This window comes from Symphalangus syndactylus, chromosome 13 (assembly GCF_028878055.3).
Source record: "Symphalangus syndactylus isolate Jambi chromosome 13, NHGRI_mSymSyn1-v2.1_pri, whole genome shotgun sequence".
Classification (NCBI taxonomy): Eukaryota; Metazoa; Chordata; class Mammalia; order Primates; family Hylobatidae; genus Symphalangus; species Symphalangus syndactylus.
The window spans coordinates 57,084,860-57,102,331 of record NC_072435.2 but is presented as its reverse complement, the minus strand read 5'-3'; the positions used below and the strand labels follow the sequence as shown (position 1 = coordinate 57,102,331).

The 17,472-nt window shown below is 54.3% G+C and overlaps 1 protein-coding gene across 8 annotated transcripts in view; it reads left to right on the top strand.

Annotated features, from left to right (window-relative positions):
• PEPD (peptidase D) overlaps nucleotides 1-17,472 on the top strand; it is a 136,507-nt gene that overhangs the window by 17,265 nt on the left and 101,770 nt on the right. For 7 of the 8 annotated variants that reach the window (XM_055236219.2, XM_055236220.2, XM_063614065.1 and 4 more), the window contains 3 exons: nucleotides 3,042-3,105; nucleotides 10,574-10,621; nucleotides 13,870-13,931. In XM_055236219.2, the coding sequence (XP_055092194.1) occupies nucleotides 3,042-3,105; nucleotides 10,574-10,621; nucleotides 13,870-13,931 (174 nt within the window). The remainder of the gene's footprint in view (nucleotides 1-3,041; nucleotides 3,106-10,573; nucleotides 10,622-13,869; nucleotides 13,932-17,472) is intronic. The other variant, XM_055236221.2, reaches the window with a different exon arrangement.

The window sequence follows — 17,472 nt, the reverse complement described above, 5'->3', positions numbered from 1 at the left end:
TCGAATGGCTCTTCTGTTGAGAACCAGACCTCCGGCTTGGGAGGCGCTTTTTGGCAGGAGGGGCGGGAACGCATTTCCTGGTGGCTTCCCTCTGCACAGTTGGGGTGAGGTGGGAGGTTTCAGGCCCCTAACGGGAGTGGAGGTGACAAGGTTAGGTGCCACACTGATGGCTGAGATGCCCCTCTGTAGGGTGCTGGCCTCAAAATCAGGTCCTTTGTACTTCCCCAGTCTGCGGTGAGGTTGCCTTCCACTCCTGTCACAGCTGGAGGCGATGAAGGGAGCGGGGGCTAGAGGCAGAGCTGGGAACAACTGAGGACACAGGGTGTCTGTTATGGAGCCAGAAAGTCCGAGTTGATGTGTTGATCCCAGCCACGCGTTTCGCTGATGGCCCTGCCTTTTGTATTTCTGACACATGCTTTTGTGCCGGGCTGTAGGGTCAACTCAGTGCTGAGAGTGTGGTTGCTCAGTAGCAAAGGGTCTGCAGGCTTCCCTTGAGCCAGCTGCACAATAAGCCCTGCGTCTGGGGCCTCCGGAGTCCAGGCGAGGCGCTCGTCATCAATTCCTGCCCCATAACTGCTCGAGGCCGTGCTAATGGAGGTGTCAGACCTTGGCCATTTAACTTTTGAGTCCTGTCTCAAATGCACAAGTGAATGTGACTGAATCATGCAAATTTAATTAACAGCAGGCGCTTGATACCCCGTGATCATTTCAGAGAAGCCAAAAAGGAGAGAAAGCAAAGGGTATTGTGGGCTGCACTGAGCAGTCGATTGATCGAGGTGAGACCAGCGTCTCCCGGGCTCTCGGTGCTCCTTGTTGTTGCTCCCTGTGGCCGTCCCTGGGCCCTGTGGCTGGTACTTCCTGGTTTGGGTGGGGAGGGAAGTGGTGGAAGACTCAGAAAGAGGAGCGGATTCTGTTTCCTGCAGGTGATGCTGGTCCTTAGTGTCACAAAGGCTGAGAATGGCACATAGGACACCAGTTCAGGAGCTCACTCGTGAAGTTCGTCACCTCCAAGTCCGAAGGTTCTCTCCCTCCACCATGTTCTGTGGGGTTCTCCAGGCACATTATCCTCTGCATCCACAACGCCGCCTCCCCTGCCTCCCAGTTATTTGTAGAGGGTCTTGACTGCAAGTTGTCCAGGTTGTTGCCATTTTGAACAAAGAATTGGACAAAACACACAAAGAAAGGAAAGAATGAAGCAACGAAAGAATGAAAGCAGAGATTTATTGAAAATGAAAGTACACTCCACAGTTTGGGAGCTGGCTGAGCAGAGAGGCTCAAGGGCCTAGTGACAGAATCTTCTCGGGTCCAGATACCCCCAGGAGGTTTCCCATTGGCCACTTGGTGCTCGCCTCATGTAAATGAAGTGGTGGCCTGCCATCAGTCTGATTGGTTGTGGAAAGCAACCTTTGTAACTTCACTTCTGCAACCAATCAGAGGCTAAAGTGAAGTTACAAAGTTGCATTTCTGTGCAAACCAAGACTCCACTTGCAATCAGAGGTACTTTCAGTTTCCCATCTGCCTCAAAAAAAAGGGGGTTTGCAAAGGGAGCAGCGTCTGGTCCTTTGTTACTTAGGTGTGGAAAGTTAGGGTTTTCCTTTCAATTTAGTTCTAGGAAGTCTGCATGAAAAAGCCCTAACGCCTCCCGTCCCTATTCCCCTGCCTCACCACCACCCCTTGACAGCCCAGGAAACACCATCCAGAAACCATCTGCTGTTTTTTGTCTGAGGCCTATTTGGGACCCAGCATCTGGTGACTGTAACGCTGTGAGGTCACAGACAGCTGCAGGGCTGGAGCACGGCTGGGGATAGAGCCCCAGTGATGAGGTGGGGTCCAGGTGTGGGATGACGTAGGACCGAGTGTGCGTGTGTCATTGGACTTGGCTCTCAGTGTCTCCCCTGTGCAGTTTGTGTTCCTTTCCCCTTGCGTAAGCTCTGTCACCAACAGAGACATTGACTTACCTGCTGACCAAGAGCCTGGGGGTGGCGGCTTGCTGGACCCAGGCCGGAGGTCTGCCTAGCACAGCTGTGACCAAAGGGCCCGTCAGGAGGCGGACGAGGGCTGCCCAACCTCGTCCATTCTGTGTCTTCTCACTGGCAGATTTTTCAGAGGTAATGCGTAAGCTTGAGTTTTTCTCATCACATTGAGTAATACTGATATTGACTTTCTAAAAATGTTAATTTTTGGCTGGGCACAGTGCCTAATGCCTGTAATCCCAGCACTTTGGGAAGCTAAGGCAGGAAGATTGCTTGAGACCAGGAGTTTGAGGCTGCAGTGAGCTATGATTGTGCCACTGCAGTCCAGCCTGGGTGACAGAATGAGATGCTGTCTCTAGAACATAAAATAAAATAATAATAATAATTATTATTATTATTTGAGATGGAGTCTCGCTCTGTCACTCAGGCTGGAGTGCAGTGGCGCCATCTCGACTCCCTGCAACCTCCGCCTCCTGGGTTCAAGCAATTCTCCTGCCTCAGCCTCCTGAGTAGCTGGGAGTACAGGCAACTGCCACCACGCCCTAATTTTTTGTATTTTTAGTAGAGATGGGGTTTCACCGTGTTAGCCAGGATGGTCTCGATCTCCTGACCTTGTGATCTGCCCGCCTTGGCCTCCCAAAGTGCTGGGATTCTGCGGCTGACCTTAAAATAAACTTGCATTTAAAGATGCTCCATGAAGACCTGGCAGGCAGATTGTTTTATGCCACAGAGGGAGGGGTGCACTGGCTGGCTGCCCTGGTGGACTGTCTCTGGCAGCGGAGGGGATGATAGGGGTTTTGTCTGCAGGGGCTGGCTGCAGGTGGCTAGGGTCACGGAGGAGTGGGAGTTGCTGAGGAAAGCAGCTGTGGTTCAGCCATCACTCCGGAGCCCAATGCCCTTTGCCCTCCAAGTGTGTGTTGGGCCGAGCTGTTTGGTGCCGGGTGCTGGGTGCTGACCGCAATGGGGATGGGACTGGGGCTCCATGGCCTGGGCTTGGCAGGCAGGAAGGTGGCCACGCTGAGCCATTACCAAGCCCTGACCCTGACATTCCTTGTGCTTTTCTTTGAGGATCCATTCCAAGGAGCACTTCAAGGAGAAGTATGCCGTGGACGACGTCCAGTACACGGATGAGGTGGGTAGCTGGCTTCTCCTCTGAGCAGCCCAGGGCTTCCAGCACGCCTTCCACTCCCGGAGTTCCTCTCCTTCCACTGCCACAACCTTGCTGGATGTCAGGGACACTACCGCCTGGCTACCAGTCCCCGCGCCGTGGGTGCTTCCATTTGGAAGGAGTAGGCAGCAACCCGTGCCTCAGGCTTCTCTACGGAGCCGTTGCTTTGCCTGGGAAGGCCCCTGACTCTGTGGGTAGAAGTGTCTGGTGACCTGGGTTGTGGCCGCTGAGATACATGAGGTGTCTCTGAGAGGCAGGCCTGCCTGCAGCGGTGGCACACGGTCTAAGTCACCGTGAGGCTGGGCCGAGGTCTTCGTGTGTCTCGAGCCCTGGTTGACTGCAGATGCCACTGTCGGAAAAGCCCGAGGCTGTGAAAGGCTTGTAGAGTGGCGTTGGAGGTCCCCTGACTTCAATCCACTTCTCAGTGGGGTTGTCCAGCAGGTGTCGTGTGGCCTGGGTAGGCATGTGACTGTCCTTGGGGTTTTGAATCTGTGCCAGCCAAGTCCAGGCAGGTGAAAGGGGCTGCCCTGACTCCTCGACTCCAGCTCTACTTCTTGCCAATGGGACAGGGCTGGGACAGAAGCGAGAGCACAGCTGGGAGCCCCTGTGGTCTACGTGACGAAAGGCCCTGACACTTAACCACTGCCTGGCACACGGGAGGCCTCTGTGCTCTGGCCCTGGGCACTGTCACAACCCCATGTCCTGTGCAGGTCAGTGCCGTGTAGAATGTGAAGCACCCAGAAGTCAGTGCCTGCCACTGGGAGTCCAACCTGGACCTGGCACCATTAGCTTTGGACAGGGCCGTCCTGTAGCCACATTTCCCCAGACAGAGATCACGTGTGGGCCATGCTAAGAGCTGGGGCTGCAGTGTGGAAGTGGCCAGGGGAGCCAGTTTTGGCAGCCAAGCAGCTTCCCCCTTCCCCTGGGCGGGTCACAGCCTGGTTGAAGATGACGGCACTGGGTGAGAGGCAGGTTCCCAGGGATCATGGCCAGACACAGTACTGTGAGAGACCAGTTTGTCTCTGCCCAGCATGTGGGGGCCCAGCCCGGCCCATCCAGCTCGGGGGTGGCCAGCTCTCTTTGACTCCAGGTGGGCCAGTACCATGTGCCCAGCCCTGTCCCCGGTACTGCTGTCCTGGAATATGTTTTCCATTTCTCTTTCTCCTATCCATCTTTTGAGGCCTTGCACCAACCTTGCACCAGCCGCTGTATCTGCTGTAGACTCTGGCCCACACTGGTGCCGCTTCCCTGAGCCCTCAGGACAAGTGGACACCGTGGACGCTGACTGTGTTCTGATGTGCACCCTGCCCTTGACTGTCTTGTATTTGTCTTGAACATCCAGTTCTTTTTCCCCAGACATTCCTCTTGCACTCTCTCCCTGCCCAGTCCCAGGGACATGTAGGGCATCAGAGGTGGCTGAGACCCAGGGCTGACCTCAACAGCCCAGGGCACGGTCCAGTGCAGGAGGTGACCACATGAGTGAACAGTCACCGCAGGGTGGTGGTGCCTGGGCAGAGGTCCCCGGAAGAGCCTCTGTGAAGGGCACTGCCCACCTCTACAGGGCCACGGGGGCCTGTCTCTACAGCATCTTCTGCCTGGTTGGGCTGTGGGGAGAGGAGGCTTTTGATGGATCTTTATGTTATGTTATTTCAATCCCAAGCTTTTGGGGGTGACTCTTAACATCTGAAGATTCTGTCAATATACATGTGACCTATCATATTGATCCCATTGAGTACAGGATCTAAAATAGACGGAACGTTTATTTGCATGCACCCAACGAGACCATCTGCCACTTGCCTTGTATGTCTCGGAAGTGGAGCGGGAGGCACCTACTCATTCATTCTCATTTTCCTTCCGACCCTCTCCTTGGCAGATGTGTTCCCCGCCCCAGAAACTGCTTCTTAACACTGTTATCCTTTGAAACCTTGACCCTTCAGGTCTCCTTGATGTGAAACCTGGAGGGGCAGCCTGGGCTGGGCCCTGTCTCAAGGACCCTGGCGGGATGGGCACCTGCCTCCAGTACCCTGTCTCAAGGACCCTGGCGGGATGGGCACCTGCCTCCAGGACCGTGTCTCAGGGACCCTGGCGGGATGGACACCTGCCTCCAGGACCCTTTCTCAGGGACCCTGGCGGGATGGACACCTGCCTCCAGGACCCTGTCTCAAGGACCCTGTCTCAAGGACCCTGGTGGGACAGCACCTGCCTCCGCCCTGGACTCAGCTGCTGAGTCTGAGCCACCTCTGGACCACAGCCTCCTCAGCCACTGTCTGACATTTTTGTCTTTATAACTGGGGGAAAATTCAGCTCCGTGTCTACTGTGATTTCTGGGGGCGAGGAAAGAGAACTGGTCTCTAAGCGAAGTAAGAGACAGGCCGCCTTGAGTGTTAGGGCAGGGAAGCTGTCAATGATTGCACAGAATGACAGCACGGAGGCTGGCTCATTCTTTGTCTTCGTATACAAAGCAGAATGTTGAGGCTTCAGTAGAGTTCAAAGGCTAGAATCTCTTTAGGGTTCGGGAGCACCCCACCGCAGCACGTCACTGCCACTGCCATTGCAGATTGGTGTTGATGTTACTGTTACTGCCGCTATTTTTACTGGGAACAAGGCTCACGTTGACAGCAGAGCAAGTGCTTCATGCCGGGGCGGCCCACGTGGGCTCCAGTAACACTGGAGCTCTCTTGGAGCCCCTTGTCCCTCCGGCTGTGGGAGGGACACAGCGGGGTGGGGACTGTGCTGGGCCGTAGCCCCCACCCCGTTCATAGATATGAGACTGAGGCTCAGAGAGAAAGGCTTCGTCCACGGTCCCACGGCTGGAGGGGAGTGGTACTGGGATGTGACCTCAGAAAGGAGGGCTGCTGTAGGACACTTCTGCGGAGGCGACATGGACTCCCTGTGCCTTAGATTTTCTGTAGCTCTGAAGGGAGCCTACCAGAAAGTGTGACCTGCTGGACTGAGCCCCCTGAGCTGGGAGGTATCCCAGGTTGCACGAGGTACCTGGGGCCTGTTGCATCGTGGGAGGTGACAGGAAGCCCTTTATGCAGGGAAGGGGTCCCCAGGCTGGTTCTGCAGTGCTCAGCCCCATCTCACTTGGGGTGGCCTTAGCTGTCAGTGACAAATCACAGCCAACGCTTGTCTCCTCTGAAAAAAAGGCAGGAAGGCGTCCAATGCCATGGCCGGTCACGTGATAGCATGTATGCCATGCAGATGTCTGATGGGGCACAGCTGGCTCCAAGGTTACCTCCTCCCCACAGAGGATCCTGAGTTTATTGAGAAGGCAGTTCCCCTGGGAAGGAGGCATTCAGCAGAACCTTGAGTGGGGCCCCGAGGCTCTGCCGTGAAGGCCCCGTGCAAAGGCTGGCGGGATCACCAGCTGAGAGCTGGCAGGTGAAGCGTGCGTTCCATGCACTTGCTTCCCTTTATGGCGCCAGGCGTATGTGAGAAGGTCCGAGGATCACCAAGTCTGCTACAGGCAGGACAGATGTAAGAGGACAACTGCAGCAGCACAGGGACAGGCATCGGGAGCGATGGGGTCAGCAGGGGCCACCACGCTGTGGGACCACCAGCCCGTGGCTCCAGGAACCTGATTGTTCAGGAGTAGCCACACATCCAGACTGTTGGTGATGTTTCCTGATGTTTACATTTGAGAAACAAATTTGAAATTGTAAAAGCAGTGCAGGCCACCAACATACAGTACTGTTGGAAGAGAATGCCACGAAAGAAGGTTTATTTTCAAAAGCTTTGGTGCTTGCAGGGCAGAGCCAGCTCTCTGGAGCCTTGCAGGCTTTCCCTACACTGGCAAAAGCATATCCAGATTTTTTCTCCAGCTTATCACCCTGCGAAAAGCAGCCCTCGGGCCTGGTCTGGGCCCTGGTTAGGAAAGTGCAGGAGGTGTCCATGGGAAGCCTCTGATTGTCCCCAGGGGAGTATGTACACCCACAGGGCTCCGATGAATTCTGCCCGTGACCATCCAGCTCCATCTGCCAGTGAGGCCGGGGGCTGCCCGAGGAATCGATGCTGGCTTTGGCACGAAGCAAGGCAGGGCCATTTAACAGCGCAGGGTGTGAGAGGTCCCCAGTGGCCACCACTCCATGGAAACGAGGCCCTGAGTTGACAGAGCCGTGCTGTCGTGTGTGCTGGGGATACATCGGGAGCCAGCAACGCACAGCGCGTCGTGTTCCCTTAATATTTGAGGCACGGAGTCAGGGTGTGCTGATGAGAGCATAGCACTAATGGGTCTCCGTGGGGAAGGGCGGGTGGAGCTGCCAGGTCGGGAGAGGTTTTTGCAGCCGCAGAAGTAACCAGGGCCCACTCAAGCAGTTGTGATCAATAAAAGATGTTGCCCTGCCAGGACTAGGAGACGCACAGCCTGCTCTCAGAGTTGGGCCTGGATTGTCTGAGCACTGGGCTGCAAGGAAACGGCTGCCCTCCCCTCCTCCATTATTCCTAACCGGCATGTCCTGAGAGTCGTCACCCGGAGAAAAACCATCAGCCCACACATTTGTTATCCTGCTCCTCCCTCCCCAGACGATAGTAGATACAATCCCCAAGTGCCTCCTGGCTTTCTGATTCAGCTGCTGTAATTGACGGACTCCTTCTGTGCGGCTGAATGCAGAACCTTCACATCAACTTAACAACACACCCAGGGCTGGCACGTGTAGCTCTGTTCCTTTTAATAAGCCTCCCCTTCCTTCGGGAGGGGCTGAGGGTGTGGAGGGACACAGCTGAGCCTTTTGGGTTTTTGTTGTTGTTGTTGTTGTTGTTGTTTTGATACTGAGTTTCGTTCTTGCCCCCCAGGCTGGGGTACAGTGGCGCGGTCACGACTCACTGAAACCTCTGCCTCCCAGGTTCAAGCGATTCTCCTGCCTCAGCCTCCCGAGTAGCTGGGATTACAGTCACCAAGCCCGGCTAATTTTTTTGTATTTTTAATAGAGACGGGGTTTCACCATGTTGGTCAGGCTGGTCTTGAACTCCTGACCTCAGTTGATCCACCCGCCTCAGCCTTCCCAAAGTGCTAGGATTACAGGCATCAGCCACCACACCCGGCCGAGCCTTTTGTTTTTTTGCAACACTGAGGCCAAAGGACACAGCCATTCTCCAAGCAGTCACTCAGTAACATGAGGGAGGATCCTGGGAGATTGTTGATACATGTCTGGAGGATCACTGGGCCGGGAGCAAGCACAGACTTGACAAAGTCTGTGGCTTTTGACCCAACAGTTTTAAAGGCATTTTATTTTTTATTTTTATTTTTTTTTGAGACAGAGTCTCTCGCTCTGTCGCCCAACAGGCTAGAGTGCAGTGGCGTGATCTCGGCTCACTGCAACTGCCGCCTCCCAGGTTCAAGCAATTATTCTGCCTCAGCCTCCCGAGTAGCTGGGACTACAGGCATGTGCCACCACACCCGGCTAATTTTTGTATTTTTAGTATAGAGATGGGGGTTTCACCATTTGACCAGGCTGGTCTCGAACTCCTGACCTCGTGATCCACCCGCCTCAGCTTCCAAAAGTGCTGCAATTACAAGCATGATCCACTGTGGCCGGCTGGCATTTAATTTTAAGGAAATGTATGCGAGGATGTTCATCACAGCATTGTTTTTATAATAGCTAATTATTAGATGTAATTTTTTTTTTTTTTTTTTTTTGAGACAGAGTCTTGCTCTGTTGCCCAGGCTGGAGTGCAGTGGCGCGATCTTGGCTCACTGCAAGCTCCGCCTCCTGGGTTCACGCCATTCTCCTGCCTCAGCCTCCTGAGTAGCTGGGACTACAGGCACCCGCCACCACGCCTGGCTAATTTTTTTTGTATTTTTAATAGAGACGGGGTTTCACCGTGTTAGCCAGGATGGTCTCGATCTCCTGACCTCGTGATCTGCCCGCCCTGTCCTCCCAAAGTGTATTAGATGTAATTTAAGTATCCCGTAGAGGAATGAGTAGCATCCATTAAGAGAGTATTCTACAGCCATAGGTTCAAATCTGGGCTGCGCTGTTATTTAGCCGGACTCAGGCAAGTTCTCTAACCTGTAAGCCATTCTCATTTGCGAAACCTGCACATTTGACGCCCTGTCTCTCCGTGTGGTTAAATGAGATGCTGTGTGTAAGGTGACTGGCACAGGCCGCCATCAGCGACTTACTGGACGTTTACTGTCCCCAGTGGTAGTGACTGCTAAAAATTGCATGTTTGAAGAATATATAATAACAGGAAATAAGTGAAACATGTAATTTCATATGATCCAAATGTCATTACAGATCTCTGTTTTTGTGTGCAAAGCTAAAACGTCTCTGGAGATGGGACTGTACGTGCATTTTATCTTTTTATAGTTTTCAGTACGTTCCAGGTTTTCTTGGGAGGCATCTCAGTATTAAAAAAGGTATATGTATACATATGTCAAAACTTATCAAAATGTCTGTATTAAATACAGGCAGCGTAGAGTATGTCAGTGATCACTCAATCAAGCTGTTAAAACAACAACATGTTCTCTTCACTCTCCCCATGTTGCGGGTGTAAAGAGTTAGGATAAGGGTGTGGGGAGAGGCGAGGGCTGTGGAGATGAGACTGTTCTCTGCCCAGGGGGTGCTCAGAAACAAGATGGTCTGCAGTAGCCAAGATGCAGGACAGACTGAGGAGGAGGGGCTGGGAGAGGAAGAAATTGCTCCCGGCAGGCTGGTTGGCACATGGCGCTCTGCTGGGGGAGTGGTGACTGTCAGTGGGCCAGTAGAGGAGGGAGTGAACAAACCTGCCTAGAGGGTTGGGGCTTCCGTCCTGAGTGCAAATTGATGAGGCACTAAGATGGGAAGAAGGCACTCAGGGAGAGGTAAGAGCTGGAGCAGAGGCGTGGAGAGATGAGCTGGCCCGGCATGCAGATTCAAGGGCTTGGGCTGGGAAGTAACTGGCCTGCAGTGGCGGCAGGTCCAAGTGGGTCATGGTGGAGGGACAGAGAGTGGGCTGTGGGGTGGGGGCCAGAGGGTGGGATTGGAGAAGGCCAGCTCCCCTGGGTCTAGGGGTTGAATGGGGAGCAGGGAGGGAGTCTTCTGCCCTAGGAACCAGAGGCTGATAGGCCTGGAGCCTAAAGGGTTCCCGGGGGACGGGTCTTTGAGCAGGGACTTTGCAGATGGGCAGAGGGGCTGGCCTTGGAGGGTGGGTAGGGCTGGCTGCTTGGAGCCAGGGATCTGTGTGATGCCTGGAAGCAGGGTGGTGCGGTGGGAAGAGAGCCAGGTGTAGGTTTATCCTCTCTGCCCCTCGATGGCTGTGTGGCTTTCAGAAGTCCTTCAACCGGGGGAAGCTGGGTTTCTTCACCTGCAGGGTGAGGGCAGCGCCCGCGTCGCCTGTTCTAAGGATCTGCTTGATAAATGTGCACTGTCATTATGAAGGAATGGTGGCATGTCATCTTCATTAGGCTTTGTGGTGCCTCTAAAGTGGATTTTTCTTTCCGACCTTCTAGATTGCCAGTGTCCTGACATCACAGAAGCCCTCTGTCCTCCTCACTTTGGTAAGTGGCTGGTGTCCAGGGGTGGGGCAGTGCTTGGCTCTGGGGAGGGTTTTTAGGGGGCCATCTCTCCTGCAGAGGTCGGGACCATAGGGGAGGATTAAAAAACTGAGAGGGGTTGGGTCCAGGGGCTCACGCCTGTTATCCGAGTGCCTTGAGAGGCCAAGGTGGGAGGATCGCTTGGAGCCAGGAGTTCCAGGCCAGCCCGGGCAACATGGCAAGACCCTGTCTTTACAACAAATTAAAAAGTTAGCCAGGCCTGGTGGCATGTGCTTGTGGTCCCAGCTACTTGGGTGGCTGAGGTGGGAGGCGTGCTTGAGCCCAGGAGTTTGAGGCTGCAGTGAGGTATGATCGCGCCACTGCACTCCAGTCTGGGCCACAGACAGGACCCTGTCTCAAAAAAGAAAAAAGTAAACCAAGAGGAATGGTCATCGGTGATAAGTAGCGACACTTGTTCAGTCTGAATAGCTGTTTATGGGACCCCATCCTTGAGTCTCTCTGGGACCTGCTGTGTCCTGTCATGAGGATGTGGACCTGACACCACACCCACTCCTAAGGTTAAACCTGGCTAGAAGATGTATTTGTGTCAGGCTGAGCTCATGGAATTTGTGGATGTAGAAAGTCAGTTTAATGGGTACCGAAATATAGCTAGGTAGAACGAATCAGATCTAGTATTTGATAGCACAACAGGGTAACTACAGTCAACAATAGTTTATTGTACATTTAAAAATAACCAGAAGAGTGCAATTGGATTGTAACAGAAAGGATAAATGCTTGAGGTGATGGATACCCCATGTATCCTGATGTGATTATTCCACATTGCATACCTATATCAGAATATCTCATGTACCCCATAAATGTATACACCTAATATCTACCCATGAAAATTAAGAATAAAAAATTTAAAAAGGAAAAAAGAAAGTTTATTCCCACTTCTGTCTCCCCTGTTAATGGGATCTGAAAACCACACCCCCAGGCGTCTGCCCTCAAGGTAGCAGGGGTGTGGGGCGCAGTGACTGACCGAGGGCCTGGGCTAGGGTGGGGGGTGCAAGATGGGCTCTGGGTACGCCGGCAGGGTTTTGGGGGCACTTGAGCTGTGGCATGCCCCCAAAGAATTCTCTGGAATTTCTCAGAGAAGTGTGCTTTCTTACACTTCTTTGAGCTTGGGAGTTTCCTATAAGAAGCATGTCCACAAGCCTTCTTCTCCCCAAAGTGACCCTTCCCTCTTGTCTTTTTTTTTTTTTTTGAGATGGAATATAAAAAGTAAAGTGGAGGTTCCTCTTCAAAGACTTTCCTCCCCGTCTAATTAGAAATAAACAGTAACTTCTCTTAGAAGCAAAATTTATTCAAAGACTTGTGCTAACATTCTTAAATATCTGCTAGCTGTAATAAAGAAATCAGTATACTTTATGTTTTTAGCTCCCACAATTTAACCTAAATATTTGCCCTGGCGTGCTTATCCTGGTCCAAGCAAGCATTAGGTCATAGCCTGTTCCTCTTCGTTATTTAAAAGTATTTTTACCTTTCTCAGCATTCCACAAGTTACTTCCTTCTTCCTTTCTCCCCCTCTACCTTTGCCTTTTCTAAAAAGTTCTAAGTTGCTAGCCAATCGGGACAAATACAGAATGTGAGGTCCCGTTCCAGCCAGTGGAAACTGGACACAGCAGTAGGGTGGACACGCCAGGTTATAAATGGCCCTGTCTCCTTTGTTTGGTGAATTCTCGTGGCAAAACTGCTGGAGAGTATACCCTTTCTGCAGGAAGTGAAAATGGCCTTATAAATAAATTAAATTTATGTTCAAGTGCTATTTCTTTATGGCACTGAAGAACAAGCATTTCAAACATGGAGTTTTGCTAGGCTTTGCTTTGCCCAGGCTAGAGTGCAGTGGAGCGATCTCGGCTCACTGCAACCTCCACCTCCCGGGTTCAAGCAATTCTGCCTCAGCCTCTCCAGTAGCTGGGATTACAGGCATGCACTACCACACCTGGCTAATATTGTGTTTTTGGTTAGAGACGGGGTTTCGCCATGTTGGTCAGTCTCAAACTCCCAACCTCAGGTGATCTGCCCGCCTCGGCCTCCCAAAGTGCTGGGATTACAGGCGTGAGCCACCGTGCCCAGCCTTTCTCTTTTCTTAATTGATTTTTACCGAAATAGTTTTTTTTGGTTATTTCCTTTAGCACTTGGCCGCTGTTTTTTGCTTTACTGTCTTGATGGCTACAAGGGAAGCTTATGTGAGATGATGATGGTCATAGATGATCCAATGTGTTTAATTTAGATACACGATTAGACATCAAGCTGAAGTTCTGGGTAAAGAAATGGTGATTTAAAATGCCTTGCCCAGGCTGGGCATAGTGGCTCATGCCGGTAATCCCAGCACTTTGGAAGGCCAAGGTGGGCGGGTCACTTGAGGTCAAGAGTTCGAGACAAGCCTGGCCAACATGGTGAAACCGTGTCTCTACTAAAAATATAAAATTAGCTGGGCATGGTGATGCGCACCTGTAATCCCAGCTACTCGAGAGGCTGAAGCAGGAGAATCACTTGAACTTGGGAGGTGGTGGCTGAGGTGAGCTGAGATGGTACCACCACACTCCAGCCTGGGCGACAGAGCAAGACACTGTCAAAAAAAAAAAAAAAAACCAAGTAAAATAAATAAAATAAAATGCGTTGCCTCTCTGGAGAGGGCCCATTTTTCTCTAAGTCCCTTGTTTTGTCTCCACTCCTGTCCAAGTCCCATTTGGAGTCTCCTTGGAGTTGAGAGAGGGATGTCACCCTGCTTCATAGCAGTCCTGCCACAGTCGGGTCCCGCACACCTCCCCAGAAGGGCTGGGTTCGACAGGACTCTTTCGGATGTTATACAGTTAGTGGGGAGTGTGTGCAGGAGAGGGAAGATGGACCAGGCTGGGGAGAGCAGATTTGTAGTGGGAGTGGTCCCGGGTCCTCGCCTGTGCCTGGTCAGCCTGGCTGGTTTCAGCAGGGTGCTCTGACCTCCATGGAGAAGGCCTTGCTGTGCAGCTGGGATGCTGCAGAGTTTGGGGGGCCCCCACTTCCTCCACTTGGCAAGTGGTAGCAAGAGGGCTGTCCTTGTGTTGGGGCCAGGCCTGGAGCTACCTGGCTGGGTGGCTCATCTGTCAGGGTAAGGCAGGAGGGGATCCTGTTCTTGCCTGTCCTGAGCCTGGCTGGAGGCCTCAGGGGTGCAGGCTGTGGGGGCACCGTGCGGCCCCATGTGGCACGTCTGTGTTCTCTCTCCCCAGCGTGGCGTCAACACGGACAGCGGCAGCGTCTGCAGGGAGGCCTCCTTTGACGGCATCAGCAAGTGAGTCCTGGGCCCCCAGGGACTCTTTCCCCACCCTCCCCCACTCCCACCTTCACCAGCAGGTCTTTCCCGGTCTACAAATAAGACATGAACTACGCAAACTTCTTTTTAAGGAGTTTGGGCATTTTGAGGAAATGTTTAGAAGCATAATTTGCCAAAAATCACCTTGATTTTTCTTGAAGGAAAGGTGCCCCGTGTCTGTTTGCTGCATAAGGAAAGTGCTCAGGCAGCCCTGGCCACTGGGCAGGGGCAGGGGCAGGGGCAAGGGCAGGGGCAGGCACAGGTGGGGCTGTTTTCCCTCTAAAGATCTGCTGTGAGCCCCTGTGGTCTGTGCATCAAGCCACCACCCCCTTTTTATTTTTTTATTTTTTTTGAGACGGAGTCTCGCTCTGTCACCCAGGCTGGAGTGCAATGGCCCGATCTTGGCTCACTGCAACCTCCACCTCCCGGATTCAAGTGATTCTCCTGCCTCAGCCTCCTGAGTAGCTGGGATTACAGGCACCCGCCACTACACCCAGCTAATTTTTGTATTTTTAATAGAGATGGGGTTTTGCCATGTTGGCCAGGCTTGTCTCGAACTCGTGACCTCAGGTCATCCACCCACCTTGGCTTCCCAGACTGCTGGGATTACAGATGTGAGACATCGCACCTGTCCCAAGCCCCCTCTCTTAGTCCCAGCCATTAACCCCTTCCAACCCAGCTCTCAGCAGCCCCCTGTGTCCCCTGCTGCCCTAATCCCAGGTAGGATCCCCTTAACCTCTTCTCACTCTTAACCAAGCGCCAGGCTGAGCCTCCAAACTCTGCTTGGGAAGCGGTTCCCCTTTTCTCTCCAGGCAGGAGGACAGACCTTGGGCACAGGGAAAGAAGCCCCTCCCCTGCTTGTCACCCCTCACCCACAGCCCCCAGGAGAGCCTGGAGAGGGCGGGAGAGCCCTGCCCGCTGACTGTGATTGGGTCCCTGGACTGGCTGGTTACTGGCCCTGGGGTCTGTGGCCTGCATTGCTGGCTGATGCTGTAGCAGACAAGGCCTCTGCGCTGGAGGCTGCTGAGCGTGGACAGTGGGCAGCTCCCAGCCCCAACTTCGGGACCTGGATCCCCAGCCCCTCCCCTATCATGCATCCCCTGCAGCCACCATGTCTTCTGTTGTCCTCTGGTGGACCAAGGCAGTGATGGAGGAACCGCCTTATAATTATGTATGAGCCCAAGCTGCTGGAATCTCTGTGTGTGATGTAGGGGTGATAAGGAGGGATTATGAGCTCATGAATATGTATCACCTCCCACCTCCCCCTATGCTAAGAGCAGTGGGGCGGGCGGAGGGGCGGGTAGTAGGTTTGCTTTTTCACTGCACAGATCTCGGTGTCCTCCTGAGAGTTTCCCCAAAGCGGCCCCACCTCCCACGCTTGGCAGCAATTAGCCCAGCTTACTGAAATGCTGGCCATGGAGCTGCTCTCTCTCCCCAGGCCTCCCAGGCCCCCCACGCCCTCGGAGGGGGTACGGACGCAGCCAGCTGCTGCCCGTCCTAGGCCTGGGGCTCCCTGAATCCCCCCAGCACTACCTGGTGCCAGGTCTCCAGTGTCCTGCACACCTTTCCTCGACCATGCCATGGAACCTCTCTATGGCCTCTGCTTGGGTCTCTGCAGCAGGGGTACCCTCAGCTCCTCCATGTGTAACCTGGTGCTGCCTGGGCTTGTGGTGGGCACTGGAGGAGATCATGCTTACCTGGAGCCTGGCACAGAGCTGGTGCTCAGTGACAGTTGCCCACAAGCAAACCCCAGCAAATCTCGTTGCTCCTCTGTGCCTCAGTCTCCCCATCTGCGTGGTGGGCCAGGTGGGCTCCAGGATCACCAATTCCCAGTTTCCCAGTGAGTCGAGGGCCTTCTCAGTGGTGAGAGCTTTGCTTGCTCCTCCTCTAGAGAGAATGCTGAGCCCCCCAGGACCACATCTGGCAGCTGTGTGGTGGGCATGGTTCCCAGCCAGGAGCTCAAGATGTGGCCCCTGAAGCAGAGCTGTGCCAGCTGCTCCTTGAGGTTCCCCGAGGGAGGCAGGTGGGGCCCCCGGCTTCCCCAGGGCCCTCATCACTGTCAGTGAGTGTCAGGAAGCAAAGGCCTTGTTCTACCCCCCAGGAAGATTCCTAGGTGTGACCTCTCATCCCAGTCTCTGTCCCCTGTTGCCCCCCAGTCCCTGTGGCCCCTGCCAAGAGCCCAGAGGAGGCTGTGCTCTGCAAACTCCCCACCCCACCCTGTCACCACTGGGACACTTTTTGGAGAGCCAGGGACTGCCTTACTTTTGCACCATCTCCCCAGGCACCGGGCCGGTACCTCTCCAACCTCTGATCCAGGCCAGGCTGGGGCTGACTGGGGGGTGCTCACCCGGCCCCCAGCTGGGGGCTGGGCTGAGACACTGCCCACCACCCTGGGTGCTGGTGCATCAGTTTCCGCACCCACGCGTCGGGCTGCTGGCCGAGTCTCTGACTTGGCTGATGCAATGCGCAGCGGGTGAGAACCTTCGTGGCCATCTCTGGCCTGCTTGTTCTACTCCCTCCCTTCCTTGTCCCCTGCAGGGGGCCATCCACCCATGTCTCTCCCCTTGGGGCCTTCCACCTCACTGTCACCAGGGCTGCTTCACTGAGGCAGGAGCTCTGGCTGGTGCCCCCTACCCTGCATGCCGTGGGCCTTGACATGGGGCCCCAGCCTCTGCCTCCAGCTGCTCCCAGCCACTTCCCTGTGGACAGTCTCGTCTGCATTCCTGGGGTCCAGGCGCAGCTCATCCCCCTGCATTCCACTCACCCAGGCCGCCAGCACTTCTGTGCCGGGCTGGGCAGAGACCATGTCCCCAAGAGCCGCTGCCGCTCAGCAACTGCGTTCCTCTGCCTGCCGGGTGCACCTCCAGCTGCTAGCTGGGATATTAATAGCCTGTTTCCCAAGCAAGATGAATCTTGCTGTCGTCCTCCTCTCCAATACGCAGCTGCTTCCGCCCCAGTTGCCTCTCACTGCTCTAATGAAGCTCCTTGTTCCTGGAATTGTCCTTTTTGACCCTTTTAAATGTCTCTGCAGCACCTTGCACCTTGAGCTTCGATTGACCTCCTCCTCTAACAGAAGTTCAGGTTTGGCCTCTTGGTTTGACCTGATGGGCCCCCCCAGCTCCCCTTATCCCCTGGCCTGCAGGGAAGAGGAGCTTATGGTAGACAGTGGTCCCCACCTATCCACCCAGCCTATATCTTTGGGGCCCTGGTCCAGCTGGATGGTTGGGCCAGGACCCCTCCAGCTGTGGCTACTCAGGGTGCCTGGCCTGGGGTCTGTCCCATTTAGGCTCAGCCTTGGTCTCAGACCTCCCTCCACCTCCCCAGATCAGGGCCAGGCCGCCTGCTGCCTGCAGTAGGAGTGTGTGGGGTCTCGAGGTATGGGGACAGCAGAGGACAAGGAGCAGAGGGGACAGGGCAGAGGTGGGCTGAGGGTGATGGGCATGCATACGGCCAGAGAGACCAGAGGGAGCCCCCTGTGGCCTGAGGCCTGTGGGCTCACCCAGTGGTGTGGCTCAGCGTG